Here is a 23,228-nt window from a genome sequence, read left to right as displayed (position 1 = left end):
AGGATAGAGATAGACCTGCCTGACTGTTGCTGCTGCTGCTTGTGGGAAAGTGAGGAAAGTGAGTGGGGTGTTGGTCAGAACTCAAATCTGGGTTTAATTGTTCTGTTTTATGAAAAAAAATGTATTGGAAAGGATTTTGGCAGCAAATAGCACAGCAGATGTGGCCTGTACCACTTTACATTCATGTTGCAAGGGGGGGGGGGACTATACCATTATGCTTCATACTGGAGGCCAGGAGGGTTACATTGTACCAAGTAAAAATCTGCAGTTTTGAAGTTGTAGTTTCAAGAGGACTTCATGCAGGATTTATGATGCTAACATACATTAATAATAAAGTTCTTCCTGGCTAATTATTCTCATTAATAAGAGATTGCTTGGCATGATGTGTCTTGATTACTGGAATGGAAACTAAGGTTTTGCTACAAAGCATGTATTTAGATAGACATTATATAATCGGAAATAAAAACCATGAACTTGTCAAGGAAAGTCTCGTAAAACAGAAATCCAATTTTTTTTTTTTTTAATCAGCTACCACACTGAAAACATGTCAGAGTTGGTGGAGAGGGTCATGAGAGATGGGGGTGCAAGCAGAGGATGCTAGCCTGGAACGATGGCCTGGAGGTATGCACACTCGGCTCTAAGCTGTCGTGCCTGCGTTCAAATATTGGCCCGACTATAATCTCGCCCATGCATGGAGACTCCTCAAAGTGTGCGCCGTGCCTCGGATGGACGTCATACTGGTCATCCCCTCTGCCGGCATCAGTTGGTGGACGTTAACTATCCCACAGTGTCCTTCGCAAAGAGTAGGCAAGCTATCAGCGGCACCCTGAGCAAATTACAAACTCCTGCCCTGACCTACAGAGGGCATTGCATCAGCAGAGGGCACAGCCATACCCTCAACCAATGATGCTATCCCTCAACCTTGTGCTGCATATGAAAGACGAAGAAGAGGATGTTCAGGATAGAGGTGCGTGGAATGGAAAAACTCATGCATTCGACCACATGAGAAGGTGAGATTAATTGATGTCATGAAAGTAGTAGTGGTAGTAGTAGTAGTAGTAGTAGTAGTAGACTTTGAAAAGAGCCATTTCTCTCAGTCATGAGATAAATGAGTCATGAGTCATGCTTTGAAGAATGATTTGTGGTTTCATCCCTTTCTTCAGCAAATAGCACAGCAGATGTGGCCTGTACCACTTGATGACTGAAATTGAAAGCCTTTTTTTGGTCTAAAAGTCAAAATATAATCCCTTTCTTTTTTTTTCAAAGCGGATTTCAAGATTATTTTAATCGTTGTTGAAGAAAAATATTTTCAGTAATTTTTTTTCTATAACATAAATGAAAACTTTACAACCTCGGTCGGTTGTAGGCACCACTCTGTAGGCACGAGTGCAAGCCGAGTCATTCTTGCAATATGACCACACTGACTCAACTGGAATTGGAAATGATCCCTCTCGCTCTCTCTCTCTCTCTCTCTCTTGGTTTTTTTTTGTTTGTTGTTGTTCAAGACCTTTGGATTTGGTGAGCGGAGCGGGGTGGTACGACTCATACTCATTATGTATGACTCGGATGAACACATGTGGCTCACATGAAAGGATAGCAGTTGGAAAGCCCACCATGGGTCGAGTCCCTTTAGTGAATGATTCTGCCCATTAAAATGATGCCTAATTTATATGCCATCAAAATAATCAAAATTTGATGCTTCTGGTTCAGGTGGTGCAGCTGCACATTCCCCTCTGCTTTGAGGATTATCCACACCGTAAGAAAATAGGTTGATGCAACCATCGGTAACAATTGCTGCTACGGCGACCAACCTCCCTGAAAAAAGACGACTTTGCCATTTTCACGCTGATTCACCAAATAATTAATCAATTAAGTAGTCTTCAATCTTCATAAAACGACGATTTCATAGCACCGTCAATGAAAAGAACAACAAGAAGAAGAGATGCACTGGGTGAGAATTCAGTCTCTGTATTTAAGTTGGGCAATACATCACCTGTTGCAGTCCCATCAGTGCAACACAACAGTTGCCTAAAAACTGCCAATAAAGAGAGAGAGAGAGAGAGAGAGAGAGAGAGAGAGAGAGAGAGAGAGAGAGAGAGAGAGAGAGAGAGAGAGAGAGAGAGAGAGAGAGAGAGAGAGAGAGAGAGAGAGAGAGAGAGAGAGAGAGAGAGAGAGAGAGAGAGAGAGAGAGAGAGAGAGAGAGAGAGAGAGAGAGAGAGAGAGAGAGAGAGAGAGAGAGAGAGAGAGAGAGAGAGAGAGAGAGAGAGAGAGAGAGAGAGAGAGAGAGAGAGAGAGAGAGAGAGAGAGAGAGAGAGAGAGAGAGAGAGAGAGAGAGAGAGAGAGAGAGAGAGAGAGAGAGAGAGAGAGAGAGAGAGAGAGAGAGAGAGAGAGAGAGAGAGAGAGAGAGAGAGAGAGAGAGAGAGAGAGAGAGAGAGAGAGAGAGAGAGAGAGAGAGAGAGAGAGAGAGAGAGCGAAAGAGAGAGAGAGAGAGAGAGAGAGAGAGAGAGAGAGAGAGAGAGAGAGAGAGAGAGAGAGAGAGAGAGAGAGAGAGAGAGAGAGAGAGAGAGAGAGAGAGCGAGAGAGAGCGAGAGAGAGCGAGAGAGAGCGAGAGAGAGCGAGAGAGAGCGAGAGAGAGAGCGAGAGAGAGAGACCTAGGCCAATTACATATTGGAATGAGTATTCTAAACATCGAGCAAGCTGTAGCTATAGTCCCCCCCTTGAGCTAGATGTGCTCGTACGTTTGTTGTGTATCTTCCATTTTATTCCAAGAGATAAATATTATTTTTTCACTCTCATTTTAAAAATGATATATGCTAAAACAGAAAGATGAACAATCTGTCTCAAAGCCAGTTTAAAATGGATGTAGTTCATCAAATGTTTCATTGCTGCAGTACAATCACTTCATAAACAAAATCTGTAGAGCCAAACAGCGGTCGGGGAGCTTGGGTTCCAGATATAACAAAATGTTCTGCCAAACACCCCGGTAACAATGGATCATATCAACTAACGGCTGTGATGTCCAGCCCTTTGTTCATGCAATTGATTTTCCTTTGAAACATGTTTCGTCCACATGGCCTGCTTAGCCCGTTATCCAGGATTACCATGCAGTAGTCATTACATTTCTCAAAATATCGTTGGAATTTGCAACATGATTGTACTCCCTCTTCGGTGTGTTACATGTATGCCTGAGCGAATAATTTAGGATTTTTATTACACTATTACAAGTAGGTTTTGCAGCATGTTGATCAGTATTTTTTTGATTTACAGTCATTAATTTGTTTGTTTCATCGGTCTGCAGTTTGGTTTGTTTATAAAAGGGTATATCTATGAAGTAGGGAGACCAACAAAGCACATCACTTCTTTTTTTTTTTACACTAATTGTTGTGCCATTGTGATGCAAGTCCATCCATCCATCCATTGGGACCATACTCCGTGCAGAGCGTTGGTGCTACCTAAGCAGTCTCTTTGGCTCTTGGGCACACTCCTGGACGGGTGGCCACTCCGACACAGGATACCAGCATGCTGGCACTCATTTTGCCGACCTCAGAAGGATGACAGGCAGAGTCAACCCCACCTGGTATTAATTCAAATAGCCAAGCAGGATTCAAATAGAACTCAGGACATTAGGATCCCAAGCCCACCACCCTAACCATTAAGCCAACACCAGGATTGTGATGCAAAAAGATTCCCACATATCTTCTTTGAAATGGCTGATACACAGGATTAATTTTTTCACAATTGTCCATCGATTTTGTGTGATGGACCATTAGGTTATAATGTTTGCCGACATATTGCTCCTCCTCCTCCTCCTCCTACTACTCCTACTACTAATACGACTACTACTAACTTTAGTGGCAATAATTTTCACCTTGTGAAGTTTCAGCTGCAGAGAAGAGTACTGGAATGACAAAATATCTCAGAGAGGTCGGGATTGAAGGTTAATGCTATAAAGACAGAGGTAGTGGTCATGCTGTTTGGTAAAACTATAACCGAGAGGGTCAAGATTGTAGTTTATAAGGGGTGGACAGCTGAAACAAGTGGACAACTTAAAATACCTTGGTCCAATGCTAAAGGAAGGGGGAGGTTTTGAAGTAGAAATCCAGGATGGCGTGAAGGCAGCATGGGCAAAATGGAGCAAGGTTAATGGAGTCGTCTATGATAGAAGGATAGCAAGAAAATTTAAGGTTTAAATCTACAAGATAGAGATTAGACCAGTTATGGTGTATAGTGCAGAAACGTAGGCTTTGAGAAAAGGGTAAGATAAGTTGCTGGAGAGGACAGACATGAGAATGCTGAGCTGGATTCACAGTGTCATTAAGAGAAACGCAAGAGAGCTGGAGTTGTAGGTATCGCAGAAAAGATGAGAAAGACGAAGTTGTGGTAGTTTGGACAAGCCAAAAGGATAAGAACCAATAAAGCAAGGAATGGGCCAATTACAGGGGAAATGTCAACAGGACGACAGAGATTAAGGTGGAGGGAAGTCGTGGAAAGAGATTGGAAGAGCTTCGGATTGAGAGGGGAAGATGCGGAGGACAGAGGGGGATGGAGAAGGCAGATCCGAGTGGCCGACCCCTAACTGTTGGGATAAAGACGCAGAGAAGAAGAAGAAGAAGAAGAAGAAGAAGAAGAAGTCGGTATGGGAAAGCTTTTGACACAAGTCTTTCACGAACTGGCTGGCCAGGCCTGATGTTTCACAGAAGGTGGCAGAAATTTGAAATGTGTTGACGACAATCCAACCTATTATTTGAGAAACATACCATTGGATCTTTCACGTTTTTCAACTCACGATAGGAAATAGAACAGGGTAACATTCATTTTGAGCGATGAGATACCTTACCTGCGAGGCACAAATCCAACAGTTTATAGTTGGGTCGGGAATCCAAGGCAGACTCGATAGTTCAAAGGTAAGTGAGCTATGTCGCGTTTGCAGACAGTGCATTATAAGATATTTTCAGCTGCCTGAGTTAATTATCATCACCCATTCTCACCATAATTCCAAACAAAGATGCACAGTCTCGTGCAGCGGTACGTAATTGTATGCATATACAACACCGATGCATCTTTGTGCATGATGCACGACGTCTTTGTTTGTTTGAGGATTTAAAATATACACTGCAGTTGAAAAAAATACATAATGGACACTGCACGTTTTTGCATGGCCAAAACACTTCACCCGTGGACCCACTAACAACCATCACGATGATAAGCTTTCCTTCTCCCTGTCTGTATTTGCTCGGTGTGCCTCTCTGTAAGTTTCTGGTATATGGCATGGAATTTTCTTTCTGCGTCTGATAGAATCCAGACAGGGAGGCAGCTGGCTAGCCAAGTTTGCAGATAGGGGCCAGCGACAAAGTAGCACAGGCCACGGATGTTGCCAAAAATGAAAGCTCGTTTGTCAGAAGCCAGCTTTCAACCTGTCTGCGAACATCGATATTTTTGGTAAAAGTGTCTAAAAGGAGAGTGAAGACGTTCTGCGAGGTTCAACTTGGGATCACAAGTTGTATATTGAAAAAAATATTCAGTACCTTTTTAGCCAAGTAAATATTGAAATATTTTAATTTGGTAAATATCATGTTGACTTCATAGTTCCTTGTCAGAAAAATCACCAACATCATTCCAAAAGTATTTTTCATCAGCATAAGTTATTTCCCAACATGAATTGTGGCACTATAAAATGTTCACGACAGAGACCATGCATGTTGTCACAATGACACAATAAGCAGCTCAAACGACACTCGGTAGAGCGCATGCCTCCGCCAGGCTGAACAGTTTACGTTTTGTATCCCACTGATGGGTCGGATCTGGATCCGCACCACTTGTGCTTGTCACCCACCCAACTCATGCACCAAGTTTTGTCATAATCCGTCCAAAAGTTTTAAAGATATCGTGCTATTCGTCGTTTCAGCCCGATCACTCAATGGTGAAGAATCACTTAAATCCGAGTCTCCAAAACCAGATCTACACCACAATATAATCAATTCATCCTTGTGACGCACCCAACCTTTCCACCAGGTTTCGTCCGAATCCATGCATAACCTTTTGAGTTATCCTGCTCACAGACCGACAGACAAACAGACAGACAGCGGTAAAAACATCGTCTCTGTCCACCTTCGGTGGCAGTGCTAATGAACCAAAACTCTCAAGTCCACTTACAAGCCAATAGTGATGACTAATCTTGCTAATTTTGATTGGTAGATCAAAGGAATTTGTCTGTATAGCTTGCCTTCATTTCCTCAATGCAAAGCCAGTGGTAATTGGCACAATATACCACGACAACCCACCAGTCCGTTGGCAAAATTGCTTATATGGTGTGAACATATAATATCAGCCATATCTTTTCATTCATAAATTATGACTGGGGCGGCAAGGTGCATTCATAACTTTTTTTTCTTTTCGTTTTTTTTGTTCATCCTGATCAGCTGCTGATTAAATGGAAGGCCTCAACTATGGTTATTCTTAATCTTTAATTATTCTGTTTTAATTACAACTTGAAGGGCACTCGGTAGAGCACATACCTCTGCCACACAATGCCTGATCCACGAGAACATATCGGGCCCAATACATTTTTGAAATATCATGCTATACAGTACTATATCGTTTTTGGCCCTGTCTCTCAATGGTGAAGAATCACTTTGAAATTAAATAATTCTCGTATCCAGATCCGGATTCGGATCTTCACCAAAATCGAATCAATTCGTCCTTGTAACACACCTAACCTGTCCACCAAGTTTCGTCCGAATCCGTTCAAAACTTTTTGAGATATTGTGCTATATATTGGTTGAGCACTATTTCTTAATGGTGAAGAATTTCTTGAGATTATAGAAGTCTGATCCGGATCCGGATCTTCACCTAAATCTAATCAGTTCGTCCCTTTCACACACCGAACGTGCCCACAAAATGTAATCCGGATCCGTCCACAACTTTTTGAGATATTCTGTAAACAGACAAACAGATAGAAAGTGGTGAAAACATAACCTCCTTCATCTTCGGTGGTGGAGGTAAGTATGCCCCACTCATGGGGGGTGGAGGGATGGGATGGATGGGGGTGATGGAGGCTAGATTGTAGAATGAAAAAAAAAATGTTTTTCAGCTAAGTCATTTATTTGTTTTTCAGTGAACCAATCAGCTTTCAGTAAAAAAAAAAGAAAAGAAAAAAAAAGTTCACAGTGTAAAAACATCATTTGGTGAAAATTTAGTTGCTCAGATTGTAAGAATTTCTTTGTTTTTTGCTACTAAAGGTCAAGCTCAACGTGTTCTAATTTTTGGTAAAGTTAATTTATGAGTTTTGAGAAACTTTTCAGGTTGAGAGAAAATACACGACTGCATTAAGCGAATGGCAAAATGAATCTTGCTCGCTCGGTTTTGAGGCTGAATGGGCCTCCCTCTCTCTTTTTCATCTTCCATTCCTTTCTGATGCAGCTTGTAAAGCTCTGTGGGGGAATGATCGAGGCTGGAAAGGCATACACTGCAGCCAACCGGCTCTTTGTGAGTGGATTACGTGAGCTGGTCACGCACACAAGGAAGGATGACATGCTAGCGGTAAGATGCCGAGCTCAAAGATGTCTATAGCTTGTCCAAGTGTATCATTTTTCAAGCAATCATTACTTCCGTGCATTATTTGGTACCTGATTCCTCATGTTAATGCTTACCTCGTTGGGTCCATAAACAAATAGAAATTCCTGTTTTATCCGACTTGGTGGCCTATGTACAAATGAATTTGCTTGTTTGATTATCTATTTATGCGCTTTACTGATTACTATTGAATGCATGGATTTTCAGGGTAATACTTGAAAAGATTTGCCAGGATTTTGTGTTCACAATATTCCTCTCGCTGTCTTTGATGCAGGACTGCCTGGATAAGTTTGCTGTGGGGCTGCAGGAAATTGTAACATATTACACGGTAAGAAAACTTAACGGGCCTTGCCCAGTCTTTTTTTTTTTTAAATGCCTTTGGATTAAATTTATCACAGTAAGACTTTGGATTAAAGTTACCATTGACCAGAAATTCAAGGCATGTTTGAGGCTGGGCATGCTGCGGTAAGTGTCGCATCTGAATCCCCAAAACCTCTCTACCATGTACAAATCACAAGTCAGGATTGTGATGGAACACTCTCCACTTGCATGGATAGGAGTTGGCTGTAACGACAACACAAAAAAAAGCTTAACAACATTCAGCATAAAGAACCCACTTGATCAGCACTTCAAAATCTGGCCTAAACATCCATCCCTCCACCAACGGCTTATTGTTGCTGTAGCGTGAACTCTCTGCAGGATGCACTGTTGTAATTCACCAAGGCTTCTTCAGTGGTACCTTCCAAACCCATGACCTTCGCCACTGAGAAGGACAAAGACAGTAAGTGCTTGGGGGTACCATCACCTCCAAGTTCTTCAAGTCGTACACCATTCCTGACCTGGACATGCTGCATAATCAATCATCACCCTTTCATTATCGCTCGGTTACAATACTAGACTTCCCTGCCGAACAGGATTGAAGGAACATCATCACCAAATTAACGGCTGCGGCGGTTCAACAAGGCAGCCCACGAACTCCTTCTCAGGGCAATTACGTCGCGATGGGCATTAAATATCGGCATTGCCAGTGAATAAATTTACTGAGTTAAAACACAAAACAACACCCGTGAAACCTATTTTATTCAATTGTGATATATTTATTTTACTCTCCATTTCTGGATAGTGCTTTGAGGTTGTGAACAGAAACCTTTTATGCCTTATAGTGCTTGCAGGAGTCACCCGAGCTGAAAAGCTAAACTGCAGCTCTTTTCCTTTTCCTCTTGTCATTGCTGTTTCGTTGTGCGAGTGCATGATGGTGAGTTATTGTAGGTATTTACAAAGATAGTTATTTACCGAACAACAACAACAACAACAAGCACAACAGATTGATAACTTGATTTGTGATTCGTATTGCTTTACAAGTGTAATGATAGATGACTTCTGGCCGAGTTGCAGTTTATGGAAGACAGAACCACCCACTGCTGTATGTGCGATGCCAGCTGCCACACTGCTACCCAGTGTTATTTTACAGCCTCCCTTTAGAAGCCTTTTGTGGCAGTTACAGCACCCCTTTGAGAAGCGAATCGCTCCACGGACATGTTTCGAGCTCATTGGCATAAATCTCTGTTGAGAGATGACTTTTTTTGTTTCATCAAAAAAGTAAAAAAAACGCAAAACAAAATACATTGCAACAAAGTTTATAAACAGTTGTACTTCAAGCCCCAAGACCACAGGACACTGTCAAACAAAGCTTGTCCAGGTAATAGCGAACTTAGTGAGCTTCATACTCAACGCGTGCACATGAGAGAATAGGAAACAACAACAACACAATACCCTGGCAATTTGGAATCCGTGTCGTCGGCTATGACCCTTTTGTTTCTGGTTTTTGTCATGGGGAATGATGCATGCCGGGAGATCATGACCGGAAGTGTTTATTTATTCAATTATATTTTTCCCAAAGTTAATTTTAATAAAGATATCTCCCGCATCATCAAAAAAATAATTTTTAATCGTGATTTACATTATTTGATCGCTCATCCCGAATCCAGGCAGAAGTGACCGGAAATTGCGTCAAAATCATCAGCTGTGCGGCGCTTCCACGTACCACGGTATAGTTGGCAAATATACAGTTGTGAACAAGTTATAGGTAAAGTCAGAAGCGAATGTAAGAAGAATTCTACGTTCGCTTCTTGGCTTTGCCTATTCCATATTACACGTGTACCTTGGCCCAAAAGCTTCGGCTTATGGTCATACCAAAACTCGTGCATCTTATCACGCAGGACAAGAATACATGCTCACAGTATAAACGGTCCACTTGTTGTTAATATATCTGTCAAAAGATGCCTTTTTATATTAAAAGGTTAAAAAAAAAAACATTATAAAAAAGCTAAGGACATTTACTTCAGTCCCAAGACTAAATGTACGCAGTCAAACAAAGCTCATCAAACTAATGCACATACACTTGACCATAAGGCCAAGGCTCATGGTCATACAAACACACATGCATCCTATAACCCAAAGGGCCAGAGCGCGTGCTCATGGTATAATCCTTGGGGACCGCTGGCCTCTTATGAAGCAACCTTGTTCATTAAAAAAAAGTAAAAAAGATAAAACATTGCAAGAAAGCTAAGTGCGTGCACCTCAACCCCGTGGCCAAAGTACACATTTCAACAAAGCTTGTCAAACCATCTATACATGGTCCAAAGACCAAAGCGCATGGTTAGATAAATCAAACGGAATACCAAATACTGCACTAATCATCAGAAGGAACCCAAAAACAAGCAAAAAGCAAAGATGAAGTCATCAGGAGGAGCCTGGATAGGATTGGGCTTTCGGTCGCGATTCCACAACCCTCAACCCCATCCAAGCGCAGCCAATTATAGAAAAATGTCTGCAAGAATTCACTTCTCCTTCGACATAGATAACGACAGAGAGGAATGGAGTAAAAGAGATGAAATAAAAGAAAAAGCAAGAATTCGAACGAATAAAGAGAATTGTGAAAAAGTAGGAATAACGAACAAACATGTCGGGAAGACACACGGACAGGTAGATTTTCAGCAGTTTCTCCCCAGATTGAAACACAGCAATAGGTACAAGCGACCAGAGATCCAACAGCGGGGGAAGCACAGTCCACACGGCATCAGGGTATGGTACAAACACAATGAAATGGAAAACCAAATACTGCATTGGACTCGTCAGAAAGAACCCCGAAGAAGTAAAGAGCAAATACTGTAAACACATACAACCTACTCCACAGGGCTACAACACATGGCCATTCCATCGACGTTTGGGGCCACTGGCCATCAGATGAAGCTGATCATTAATCTTATTAAAATCCAGAGGGTTCTCCCAAAGCGTTGAGCTCTGACAAGCCGTCCCACGTCAGATTATATCCAAATCTCCTCTATTAACCGTTCGGAGCCGTGTACTCATGCGCCACACTAGCAATAGTTGCAAGGATCCCGACTAACGCAGAGAACCCGTCACACAGCCATCCAGTTTTAGCATCTATTCTATAATTATAAACGAGTTTCATAAATTGTAGCTGGGAAAAAGATGTTGAAATTTAAATTACAATCCTGGCTTAGTTAATCTTATGTGGAACCGCTTGCCAGCTCAACACTTGGGGGGATTCAACTCCGAAATGATGATTGCCATGTGTGCCAGAAACGGTTCTGTGGATTTCTTCTTTTCCCAAGGAGGGGGGTGTGGAGAAAGTGGGGAAGGAGATGGGATGGACAGATGTATTCCCACAAAAGGCTTATAAAGTTGTGTGGCTAAATAACACTGCAGGTAGCAGTGCAGTAGCCGACGCTTCATTTAGCAGTGTGTGATTTTGTCTGTGTAACTAAACCGAAAGGGCACGTTGAACAATAATACCACCTTTCCCAGCTAAAATTCCGAAACCTCACCGACTTGAAAATGGATACGTGAAAAGCACAAGTAAGCAAAATTCTGAACATTTCATCCATCATTATTGTTGTTTATCTATTAATTACATGTTTGTACATGCTGTCTTTCTCCCGGTGAAGATGGCAGTTCATTTATGTCAAAGATAACTAACTTAATATGAGCACAACTTGTGGTGGTTGTTCGTCATTGTGGATGTAACTTCCCTGCGCCCACGAAACGAAAAATCGTGGTTAAGCAATTCGTTCATGTCCCGCCGTCTGTCCACAAACGTCGCTTTACGATCGAGGAACAACTTGATTTCGTTTGAATGTTTTCGTTTGAACATGAATCGGAACATGAAACGGAAAACGAACCTGTACTTCAGTGCTCCCTTGGCTCTTGATTTGTCCCAATCTCAGTGAGATAGTTTATTTACACCATCTGCCTGTCTGCCCGTCTGCCTGTCTGCCTGTCAAGTCAAACAAAATTGAAAATCATTCCAAAACAGGAAACGTATTGTTTTTAATGACGTCATAAAGGACAAAAACACCAGGCACGAAGAAGTAATGCAACGTGTTAGATAGGGTGGTGTGATAGACACTGCGCAAATGACGGTAAAATAGCAGTAAATTCCAGAATTATTTTATTAATCTTTTATAATTATAATTATTTTATTAATCAGAATTATATTATTAATCAGAATTATTTTATAAAACTCTTCTGCTATTTTAACAGACTGCTCTCATTTCGACCTCTCCTTCATTCCTTGCCTAAAAAATCCAACTATTACAGCGCTTCTTCTCTCCATGCTCTGAATTCGCCTTCATTGCATCCATCAAGAATTGTGTTAAATCGTATATCTGACCTAAAACTTTTAAAAACCACAGTTTGCCATGGATGCTCGCTTTCCATCAACCATTCTTTTTTTCCAACTTCAGTGCCAACTCACGCGCCCCCCCCCTCCCTCTCACTCGCAAAGCAACCACCCCACTCTTCTCCCTCCAAGCCTCCCTCTCACCTCTTTCAAAAATTCCCCCTCACCTTTCTCCCACCTTTCATCCCCTCACTCTTCCTTCTCTAAGTTGCCCCCCCTCTCATCCACCAACCTGCCTCCCTCCACTGCCCTCTCATCTCCATCTCTTCACTCCACCTCCTCAAATCCTCAACTGCCATCTTCCTTGTCTCTTGTCCCCCTCTCTCACAGCACCACAGAGCCTTTTCTCCTCCTCATTCGGCCCCCTCCCCTCGCTATTCTGCAATACCCCACACTCCTTCAGCAACCCTCCTTACCTCCCCCCTCGTCCCTCGTCCGACCCTCCCCCGCCCCCTCCACCTCCTGCACCAAAAGCCTCCTCCCCTACCTCTTCATTAAAAGTGTGGACCTCAAATATCCGGGGCCTTCGCTCAAACCTTTCAGATCTTTCCATGCAGGTTGCCACTGACAAACCAGACATTATCTGCCTAACAGAAACTTTCCTCTCCCAAGACGTGTCTGACTCCCAAGTATCTCTCCCTGGTTACTCCCTCTTACGGTATGACAGACCTGAGCCTCGTCCTGGTGGAGGTGTTGCTCTCTTCATCAAAAGACTCTATTCCTCACTCTCCCTGCACTGCTCTCACTCCCCCACACCCCCAGGAATACCTCTGGCTTCGGCTTCCCCTCCACTCCCACCTCATGTTTATATGTGTACTGTACCGTCCACCGAACAGTGATGACTCCATCTACACCTCACTCTCCGAAAACATGGACCATCTTCTATCTTCTCATCCAAACTCTCTCTTCCTCTTATGTGGCGACTTCAATTGTCATCACGCCAGTTGGCTAGGTGTGGGTACCTCTCTCACCTGCCATGGGACATCAGCAAAAGCTTTCTGTGACTCATTGGGACTGACTCAATCGGTCAACTTCCCGACCCGGATCTCAACCAATGGTACTCCATCTCTTCTGGATCTGATTTTGACAAATTTCCCTGACAATATCTGCTGCTCTTCCTTCGCTCCAATTGGTTCTTCTGACCACGTCCTTGTCAAAGTGGACATCTCTCTGGCTGTTATCAGAGAACCACCTCACCGCCGTCGAGTCTGGCATTCCACTCAAGCCGACTGGCAGGGTCTCCGAGCAGCCATCAAACTTACAGACTGGTCTCCTATCACTACTTTCTCAAACATCAACTCATCCTGGGAATTCTTTCAAAGAAACTTGCTCTCCCTCATGCACAGATTTATCCCCTCTCGTGTTCAGTTGTCTTACCCTTCCTCCCGCCCTTGGTTTACTGAAGCTTGTGGCGAGGCAGTTGTCCTGAAACAACTTGCCTTTGCCTCATGGAAAGCAAACCCAACTGAGGGCAATCTCAGTTCTTTCCACAAAGCTCGGAACAAGTGTGTATCTACCCTCAGGAGAGCCAGAAAACAACATCTTTCTCATCTCAAGTCTGAACTCTCAAACCTCTCTCCCTCCTCAAAATCCTGGTGGCGTTTAATCAAATCTGTTTCTGGTGTATGTTCCCCCTCCATCCCCTCCCTTACCTCAAATGGCCGCACTGCTGATTCCACACGTGATAAAGCTGAATGTCTAAACTCGGTGTTTGCAGCTAAATCTTGTGTCCCAAACCCATCACTATCTCTACCCACTTTACCCAGTCGCACCCAACTGTCCCTGGACTCTGTATCCTTTTCTCCTGACAAGGTGGAGAGCTTGCTTTCAAACCTCGAGTCAGATTCTGCAACCGGTCCAGACGGCATCAGCCCACGTGTCCTCAAAGCCTGCTCTTCTGCTCTTGCTCACCCTCTCTCTGTTCTATTCACCCTCTCATTTTCCCAAGGTCATCTGCCATCTGCTTGGAAATCTGCTAACATCACTGCCCTGCATAAAAAGGTGCAAAAACAGATCCCTGTAACTATAGACCAATCAGCCTTCTCCCAATCATCAGCAAGGTTATGGAATCCATCATCGCTTCAGACATGAAATCCTTCCTCTTCTCCAATGGCTTGATTTCCAATCATCAATTTGGTTTCAGACCAGGTCACTCTACCCTAGATATGCTGCTACTGCTCTCCCATCAATGGATGGAGGTCCTCAATGCCAGACAGGAAATCCGAGCCGTATCCCTGGACATATCACGTGCTTTTGACACAGTCTGGCACCCTGCCCTACTCACCAAACTCTCTGCCCATGGTATTCAAGGCCATCTCCACTCATGGCTCGCAGACTTCCTCTCCTGTCGCAGTCAACGTGTGGCCCTAAATGGAGTTCTTTCATCCCCTCTTCCTGTGCAGGCTGGAGTTCCTCAAGGTAGCGTTCTGGGCCCTGTTCTTTTCTGGTTTTCATCAATGATCTCTCGGACTCTCTGGAAAATCCTCTATTTCTCTTTGCCGATGACTCAACCCTCTGCCGTACCATCTGTCATCCCTCAGACCGGCAAGCAGCAGCTTCTTCGCTCACTGCAGATCTGGATAAAATCACAAACTGGTCCAACACGTGGAACATGTCTTTCAATCCAGACAAATCTCACACTCTCACTATGTCTCTTGAAAGGACCGTTTACAAAACCCTCCATGCACTTTCTCAACAATCCTCTGGAAGAAGTCTTTTCCTTCAAGCTTCTGGGTCTCACTATCTGCCATGACCTTTCCTGGGAAAGTCACATTTCCAACCTTGCCTCAAAAGCCAGTCGCCGACTGGGAATCCTCCGTCGTGCAAAGTCCTTCCTCGGCCCTCTTGAGCTCCTGACCACTTACAAAGCTTTTGTCCGTAGCCTGATGGAGTACTGCTCTCCCCTCTGGGCTGGTGCTCCTGCCTCCCCCCTTTCTCGACTTCACGCTGTCGAAACCAGGGCTTTTAAGATCATTGGCATCTCCCGCAATGAAGCTGAGTCTTTGGGCCTCTCACTCAATCACCGCAGGTTGGTCGGTGGTCTTTCTGTCTTCTACCGACTCCTCTCCAGCCTTGCCCCCCCTGCTCTCTCTGCGATTTGTCCCAACCACATTTCCACAGGGCGCTCAAGGTCCGCCAACAACCCCCTTCTGGTAAAACTACCAAAATCACGAATCACTGCTCATCTTCACTCTTTCATTCCTCTTTTTTTCCCGCCTTTGGAATAAACTTCCTCACTCTATTCTTTCCCATTCTTCCCTTCAGGCTTTCAAAACAGCTGTTCACCACCACCTCTTATCTTCCCCCATCCAAATCCTCGATCTTTTCTACCCCCGATAATCCACCCAAGCCCACTTCCTTCAATTCTCCTGCTTTCCTTCCTGAAAGTCCCTTTAATGTCCATCTTCCCCTCGCCATGTTCCCCGTCCCATCCCCATCCCTCTCCCTTCCACAGTTCACCTGTGTCTGTTCCCAAATGTTTTGTCCCTTCCACTCCCGCCCCTCTTGTCTCATGCCTCCTTGCTGTGAGTTGTGTGTTAGCTCTCATACGAGCCTCGACCAAGGTATACAAAAAAAAAAAAAAAAAAAAAAAAAAAAAAAAAAAAAAAAATCTGACTTTTGCAGTCTTTATTTTATTTAAATTGAATTATACACTTGAACGTGTTCGGACACAAATCACCTGATTGTCACTTCCAAATCCCTTCAGTTCATCAGTACTTGGACATGTTAAATAAGGCGGTGTATAAGACTGCTTCAATAGCGATGAACTTCCAGAATTTGTTTTTGTAACGATCTTTACAGGCATGATTACCTCCACCACCGAAGGTGAAGGAGGTTATGGTTTCACCACTTTCTGTCTGTTTGTCTGTTTGTTTGTTATTTGCAAAATTGAAGATTTTTCAAGTATATTGGTTAGTCGATTTTGTTATTCTGTCTGTCTGTCTGCTGTTTGTTTATCTGTCTGTTTGTCACGTACAGGTCATAATTTTAAACCGATCTTCACGAAACTTCACCACATGGTAGAGTTTGTCATCAACAAGAAGCCTATTGTGTTTGAGGTCAAAAGGTCAAAAGGTCAGTTTAGGCCAAAGGTCAACAACTTCGGCGAGATTTCTGAAATCCTCAATTTTCCTCCGATTGACTTGAGATTTGGAGATGATTTCTACTTCCGATCACTGAATTAAACCAGCCAATTATATTTGATGTCAACACGGACCAAAAGCTCAACATAGGCCAAAGGTCAATAACTATAGTGGCATTTATAAAATCTTAAATTTTCTTCCGATTGACTTGAAATTTGAAAAGGATAAATATTTCAGGTCACTGAATTCAACCGCCAATTATATTGGAGGTCGACATAGGCCAAAAGGTCAACATAGGCCGAATTTCTAAGATTGTCAATTTTCATCCGATTCACTTGAAATTTGAAGAGGAGTTGCATATTTGGCCATTGAATTCAATCAGCAATTATTTTTGAGGGCAAATTTGTTTTATGGATTTTGCAAGTATCGTGCTCTGCACGACGTCTTCTTGCTTGTTTGTTTGTCTTTCTGTCTGTGTTCAGGATATCTCAAAAAGTTGTGGACGGATTCTGATGAAATTTTGTGGACAGGTTGGGTGTATGACAAGGACGAACTGATTAGATTTTGGTGAAGATCTGGATCCGGATCCGACTACTAGAATTCTTAAAATGATTCTTCACCATTGAGACATCGGGCCAAAAACGATATGTAGCACGATATCGCAAAAAGTTGTGGGCGGATTTGGATAAAACCTGGTGGACACGCTGGGTGTGTCATCACGCCAAATTGATTTGATTTTGGTGAAGAAATGAATCCGGATCTGGATCGAGAATTATTTAATATTAAAAGTGATTCTTCACCATTGAGAGTTAAGGCCAAAAACGATATATTGCAAATTCCAAAAAAGTATTGGGCCCAATATGTTGTCATGGATCACACATCGCGTCGGAGGTATGCGCTCTACCCAGTGCCCTTCTAGTTTTATTTAAAATGAAGAAAGTGATTGAACACTGTGAGGGGTAACGTGTTCTATGAACTCTCTAATTTGAGCCTGTTTTATTTTACCTCGATATATACGTACATGGTTGAAATACTTGGGTTTGCATTCATTCTGACGTTGATAAACTTTGATGAAAATACTTAGCTCAGGGTTTAAAAAAGAAGAAAAGAAACTATAATGGCCAGCTCTGGAAAAAAAGAAAAAAAGTAAAACACCAGAATTTCCACCTTTTCGGGTGGTTAAATTCTGCTTTCGAGTTATTCCGGGACAAACAAGAAAACCGAGTAGTAGGAGAAGACCACACAATTATCTGTGCTACATCCATGTTGCGGCATACCCATCTACCGCAGGTAGTACAAATCATACATCCGAGTAGTTGGTCAGGTTAATGGCACACAGTGGGGATTAGTTTTGATTTGTTATGCATGCACCTACTAATCTTAATGAATTCTCAAGGATGTTTAGCATTCACAATGTAATGGCAGACAAGACAGTCAAGCATTATATCCCCATCCAAAGGATTATATGTTGTGATTTTCCATCATCTGTTGCCGTCACGACATCAGAATTTCAAATAAAATAAAATCTAAACTAATATGATTATGTCTTTAAAACGAGACAACTCGATGTTACCAGCAAACAACAAACGGACTGAATTGAATGAAACACCAAAAATACAGCATTGGAGCCATTGGGAGGAACCCAAGTTGGGAAAGTTGGAGCCATTAGAAGGATCCTGGATAGAATTCGGGTTTCAGCTTCTACTCTTATGCCCTCAAACTTATCCAGGCACAGCCAAGTGAGCTTTACAAAAACAACTTGCAAGAGTTCACCTCTCCGTAAACACATTGAAAAATCAAGAGGGAAATAAAGGGGGGAAAAAGAGAAAAGAGATAAATTTAGCGCACAATATATATTTATATTTATATATATATATATATATATATATATATATATATATATATATATATATATATATATATATATATATATATATTCTGCAAGAAACTGTTGACCATCTAGTAAGTTCTCACATTTATTTTCCGTCATGAAAATGATGGCAACCACTTACATAATACATTTCTCCCTATTTGATAACATTGTTCTTAAAAAATTAAACGGCAAAGTAAGTTGGGATTGGCAGCTCATAGAGCATATACTATTAGCCCAAATCGTTCATAAACTGCCTCGTGTAGACCGATGTCGACTGCAGCTGGTTGTGGCAGAGATAGGGAATTTATTCATGTTGCTGGTGATAACTTACTTTCCCTTTGTTAAAATGCCCAAGAGATAACGTTAGCAGACAGAACACCAGGTTTGAAGTAGAACCGAGGAATGGAGACGGACCAAGGAGATGGTTTATAATCAGGTGGATGATGAAACGCAAGCTGGATAGCTCAATGGTAGGTTTGCTACTCTGAGACATCCGGTTAGACTACGTATTCATGAGGTCAGGTCAGGTATGGGAGCATGTGCCAGAACAGCGCGTCACTGCGTCCACTTTCCACCGGTACACCAGGGGTCTCTGTCTGGCCATCCCCCAGGCAGATGCCAGGCCCATCTCCATCTCCTTGAGATGCCGGTCAACGTGCTACAACCACGAGGCACATAGTCAGCCCACTGGCCTCCTCCACTCACGAGACTCCCTCGCTGAGAGAATATGGTGAGCAGGATCAGCATCAGTAAAACGAGCCACATATCCATACAGCTGCAGCTGGCGCTTACTAACTATGCAGGTAACAAATCTCATCAGAGTTTCTCTCAGCAACCGCTCGTTGGACACAAAATCCGACCAGCGATAGCCAAGGATTCTCTAAAGAGACCTGGTACCAAAGAAATTAAGTCTCTGTCTCAGATCCTTGGTCAGAGTCCAAGTCTCACATGCATAGAGCAAGACTGGAAGCACCAAGGACCTGAAGACTCGGACTTTCATCCTCCCGCACAGGTACCGGCAGCGCCACACCCCATGATCCAGTGAGTCCATGACTCCCCAGGCCCGACCCAGACGTCTATTGACCTCTGACTCACAGCCAGCAGAGACATGAATATCACTGCCAAGGTAAGTGAATCTCTCCACGACCTCAACATCCTCACCACAAACAGACACAGACATGACAGCAGCATCCAAGATGTCACCGAAAGCCTGGATCTTAGTTTTGACCCAAGAAACCCGTAATCCCAGCAGCTCTGACTCCTCATTCAGCACCTCGAGGGCCCCCAAGAGGATGTCTAAAGTCTCTGCAAAGATGACTGCATCATCTGCAAAATCAACGTCCGAGATCATGACAATCCAAAACGATGCACCGCAGCCTGATCTCTCCGACATACTCCCGAGAATCCAGTCCATACAAGTGCTGAAAAGTGTGGGGGCCAGTACACACCCCTGAGGAACTCCAGTAACAACTGGAAATAAGTCAGAGATGGTACTACCACACTGCACAGCACTCTCAGTACCAGAGTAGAGTTCAAACATCAGATCAATCAATGTTGGTGGCACCCCACGAAGACCAAGAATCCTCCAGAGGACATCCCAATTCACTGAATCAAACGCTTTATGGGGATCAACATAGGCTGCAAGCAGCCCCTGCCGAAACTCTCATCTGCGTTCGGTGAGGACACGAAGTGCAAGGATACGGTCAATCGTTGACCTCTTTGGTGTAAAGCCTGACTGCTCTGGACGCCGGTGCTCAAGCAGATGGTGGTGAAACCTATCAAGAATTATCCAAGAAAAGACCTTGCCTGGCACTGAGAGCAGCGTCACCCCTCGGTAGTTGTTGCAGTCTTGGCGATCACCCTTCCCTTTCAGGGAAGAGGGACAACAAGGCCCCTCTTCCAGTCAGTTGGGATGATGCCTGTGTTCCAGGCAGAGCACAAAACTGCATGCAATGACACGAGTGCAGCATTTCCACCAGCCTTGAGAAGTTCGGCATGGATGCCACAGATCCATGGAGCTTTTACCCCGTTTCAACCGGTTCACCACAGCCCATGTTTCCACAAGCGAAGGTGGACCACAGTTGATTGGAGGGTCAGCAACAGGGATTGTAACACCCTTGACGTCCAACTCGACAGCTGGTGGATCAGCCTGGTACAACCGCTCAAAGTAACCGGCCCAGCGGGCCTTCACTTCAGACTCCTCTGTTAAGAGCCTACCACTCTCTGCTCAAACTGTAGTGCTCCGAGGGATGGGCTTGGATGAACGTAATGCGCGAATTCCCCTGTAAGCGGGACGAGAATCACCTGCCCACAGGTGATGCTGTACCCCCTCACAGATTCCTCGCACATAGGCCTCCTTGTCCACCCTCAGTGCACGTACAGTTTTACGCCTCAGCTCCCTGAACAGCTCAGCTCTGCCATTCAGCCTGGCCCTGCGACTCTGGTCAATGGTATTTAGTGTCCCTTGAGAGAAAAAAAATCTTCTTTGTCCTGTGGTGAGTTCCAAGGCATCCACCGGCAACATCAAGGACGGTGGTCTTGAAGGTAATCCATAACTCTTCAGGACCTCCCAAAGCACCCAGACCCCCCAAATGTCCACTCAGCCTGTTCGCAAACTCCTCAGCTACTCTCTCATCCCTAAGCTTGCCAACATCCAGCCTAGGCTGGGATGGTACCATTCTCCCGGAGTTAAGATGCAGCTTTAGAGTTGCTACAACAAGCCGGTGGTCAGTATTGAGGAACTGAGCACTCCGGTAGACCCTGCAGTTCTGGATCATCCTCCAGCAACCATCAACGAGGACATGGTCAATCTCCTTTGCCACTCCACCAGCATTGGAATACCAAGTCCAGCGATGAGCCTGTGGACGCTAAGCCCATGAACCGGCCACCCTAAGTCCATGACTTCTTGCAAAGTCAAGGAACTTAGTGCTATTGTGGTTCACACTTCCTGACCCATAGGGACTAACATGTCTCATAACCATCCCTATCAGTTCCAGTTTATGCATTGAAATCCCCCAGACTAGAAGTGTATCTCGTCTGGGGCACTGATCAACCACAGACTTGAGCGTGGCGTAGAATGCATCCTTCACGGTGAGATCACTCGCCTCAGTCGGAGCATAAACAGAGACCAGGGAAATGACACCTAAGGAGTGACGAATCCTTAATCTCATAATACGCTCGTTGACCGGTGTTACCTCAATTATCTTTGGGATCAGCTTATTGGACACAGCTACAGCAACTCCATGAGTATGGTAACCATCAGAGCGACCAGACCAATAGTAGGTGTAACCACCCACCATTATCTCTCTGCAATCCGGTCTCCGAACCTCATAAAGAGCTGCAATACCGATGTCCAAACGCTTGAGCTCAGATGATAACAGAGACAGGTGATCATCCTCTCTTAGGGATAGGACATTCCAGGCACCCACCTAAAGGGACCGCCTCAGGTTAACCCAAGGAGACCACCGTCTGGTGGACGACACCTCAGCACCACTCCGACACACTCTCCCGCAATCTGACCCGGGAATGTTACCCCGTGGTTTCCCTCTTATTATATCTTCATGAGCCTGCGTCAATATCTTCATGAGCCTGCTTGCAAACAGGTGCTGATTGGCATATAATCCATTTTTGTTTCAGAAAAATCAATTACAATCATTATAATATCTATTGCAAAGATAGCCCTTAGCTTTCTCGTCACATATGACTTTGAAAAGGGCTGACAAACTGAAATTCATCTTGAGGCAACAAGTTAGCTTCGCTGGGGATCAACTCAATGGGTGGTCGGCACTCTGTAACTTGGCAGAAGAAATGACGAAGACTTAAGTTGGAATCTCCACCGTCACTGATAAATACCTTTATAAATACTTTTGCCTTTCTTGCCATCCCAGCAACCCACAAGAATTTGAACAAGTCTTCACTCACATCGGTCTCACAGGAAGCATCATTGTTTGTTTGAATTGGATGTTGTGAGCCATTCCAGTGGAGGAACATACTGTCATCGCTGTCTCCCATTTTAGATGGCTGTCTGACTTGTAGATTTGAAAATGCTTCATCAAAATACTCTATGTAGGAGTATTTTATTCAGCGTGCATATTAAAATCCATCTACATATTATGTTACTTTTCTTCCCACCAAACGTTATCCCTGACATAACCCCACTTCCCTACTCCCACCACTTCCTTCCCTCTTCTCTCAACATCCTTTACCTTTCCTTCGCTCCACTCTGTATTTTCACCCTTAATTTGTCTCCTTCCGCCTCCCCACATTTTGTCATAGTGTATACCTCTTAGTCCTGTACATAAATGGGAACCCTTGGGACAAGTAAATACACTCTCATGGAATCCGTGCAATGGGTTAAAACCACAGTCTGGATGTCTAAGGGAGCTGATACATTATTTTTAATTAACATGTCTGTCTGCTGCAGTGGTGCAAACAAAATTTTCAAGAAAGAGGGAAAACAGGATGGATGAAGAGCAATGTAGAGGTCACGACTACATGGCCGACGGAGGGGGAAGGTAGCAGAAAGATCGAAAGCTTTTTGAAACCGGGGAGTCTGTGAGCACACGCGGTGCCTGAAATTTATGAGCGGCATTCTTTTGATTTTATGTTGATGGATCTGGAGGGAATATAAGGAGGATTTATTTACTCATCACAAATGTAGTTAGCCATTCTGCCATGGTGAGCTTGCACTTCCCTTGGCGGTGTGAAATATTATATTTGAGTGACCTTTGATTTTGTTTGATTTGGTGCATTCAAACATTTTATAGCTTATTTCATCGTGAGAAATAATTGTGTATTATAGCGAAAGCTTTAATCTAAGGGCTGGAAGGATGGCTTAGAGGTATGCACACTTGCGTTTGAACTTTCTTTCCTCGGTTTGAATCTTGAGCCAGCTCTAAACTGTCACCTTGGTGTTTCGCATGCAGAGCATTTCATCAATTCCATCCCTCAGATGGATATTAAACTGGGTATCCCATCTGTCAGCATTAGTTGTTGG

The 23,228-nt window shown here is 43.7% G+C and overlaps 1 protein-coding gene across 7 annotated transcripts in view; it reads left to right on the top strand.

Annotated features, from left to right (window-relative positions):
* LOC147018294 (arf-GAP with coiled-coil, ANK repeat and PH domain-containing protein 3-like) overlaps nt 1–23,228 on the top strand; it is a 192,234-nt gene that overhangs the window by 66,906 nt on the left and 102,100 nt on the right. For all 7 annotated transcript variants that reach the window (XM_085897822.1, XM_085897825.1, XM_085897827.1 and 4 more), the window contains exons 3-4: nt 7,420–7,539; nt 7,847–7,900. In XM_085897822.1, coding sequence (XP_085753948.1) covers nt 7,420–7,539; nt 7,847–7,900 — 174 coding nt within the window. The remainder of the gene's footprint in view (nt 1–7,419; nt 7,540–7,846; nt 7,901–23,228) is intronic.

The sequence above is a fragment of the Eptatretus burgeri genome, chromosome 10, assembly GCF_056783735.1.
Source record: "Eptatretus burgeri isolate ZD-2024b chromosome 10, Ebu_testis_v1, whole genome shotgun sequence".
Taxonomy (NCBI): Eukaryota; Metazoa; Chordata; class Myxini; order Myxiniformes; family Myxinidae; genus Eptatretus; species Eptatretus burgeri.
This window is presented reverse-complemented; position numbering and strand designations above follow the sequence as displayed.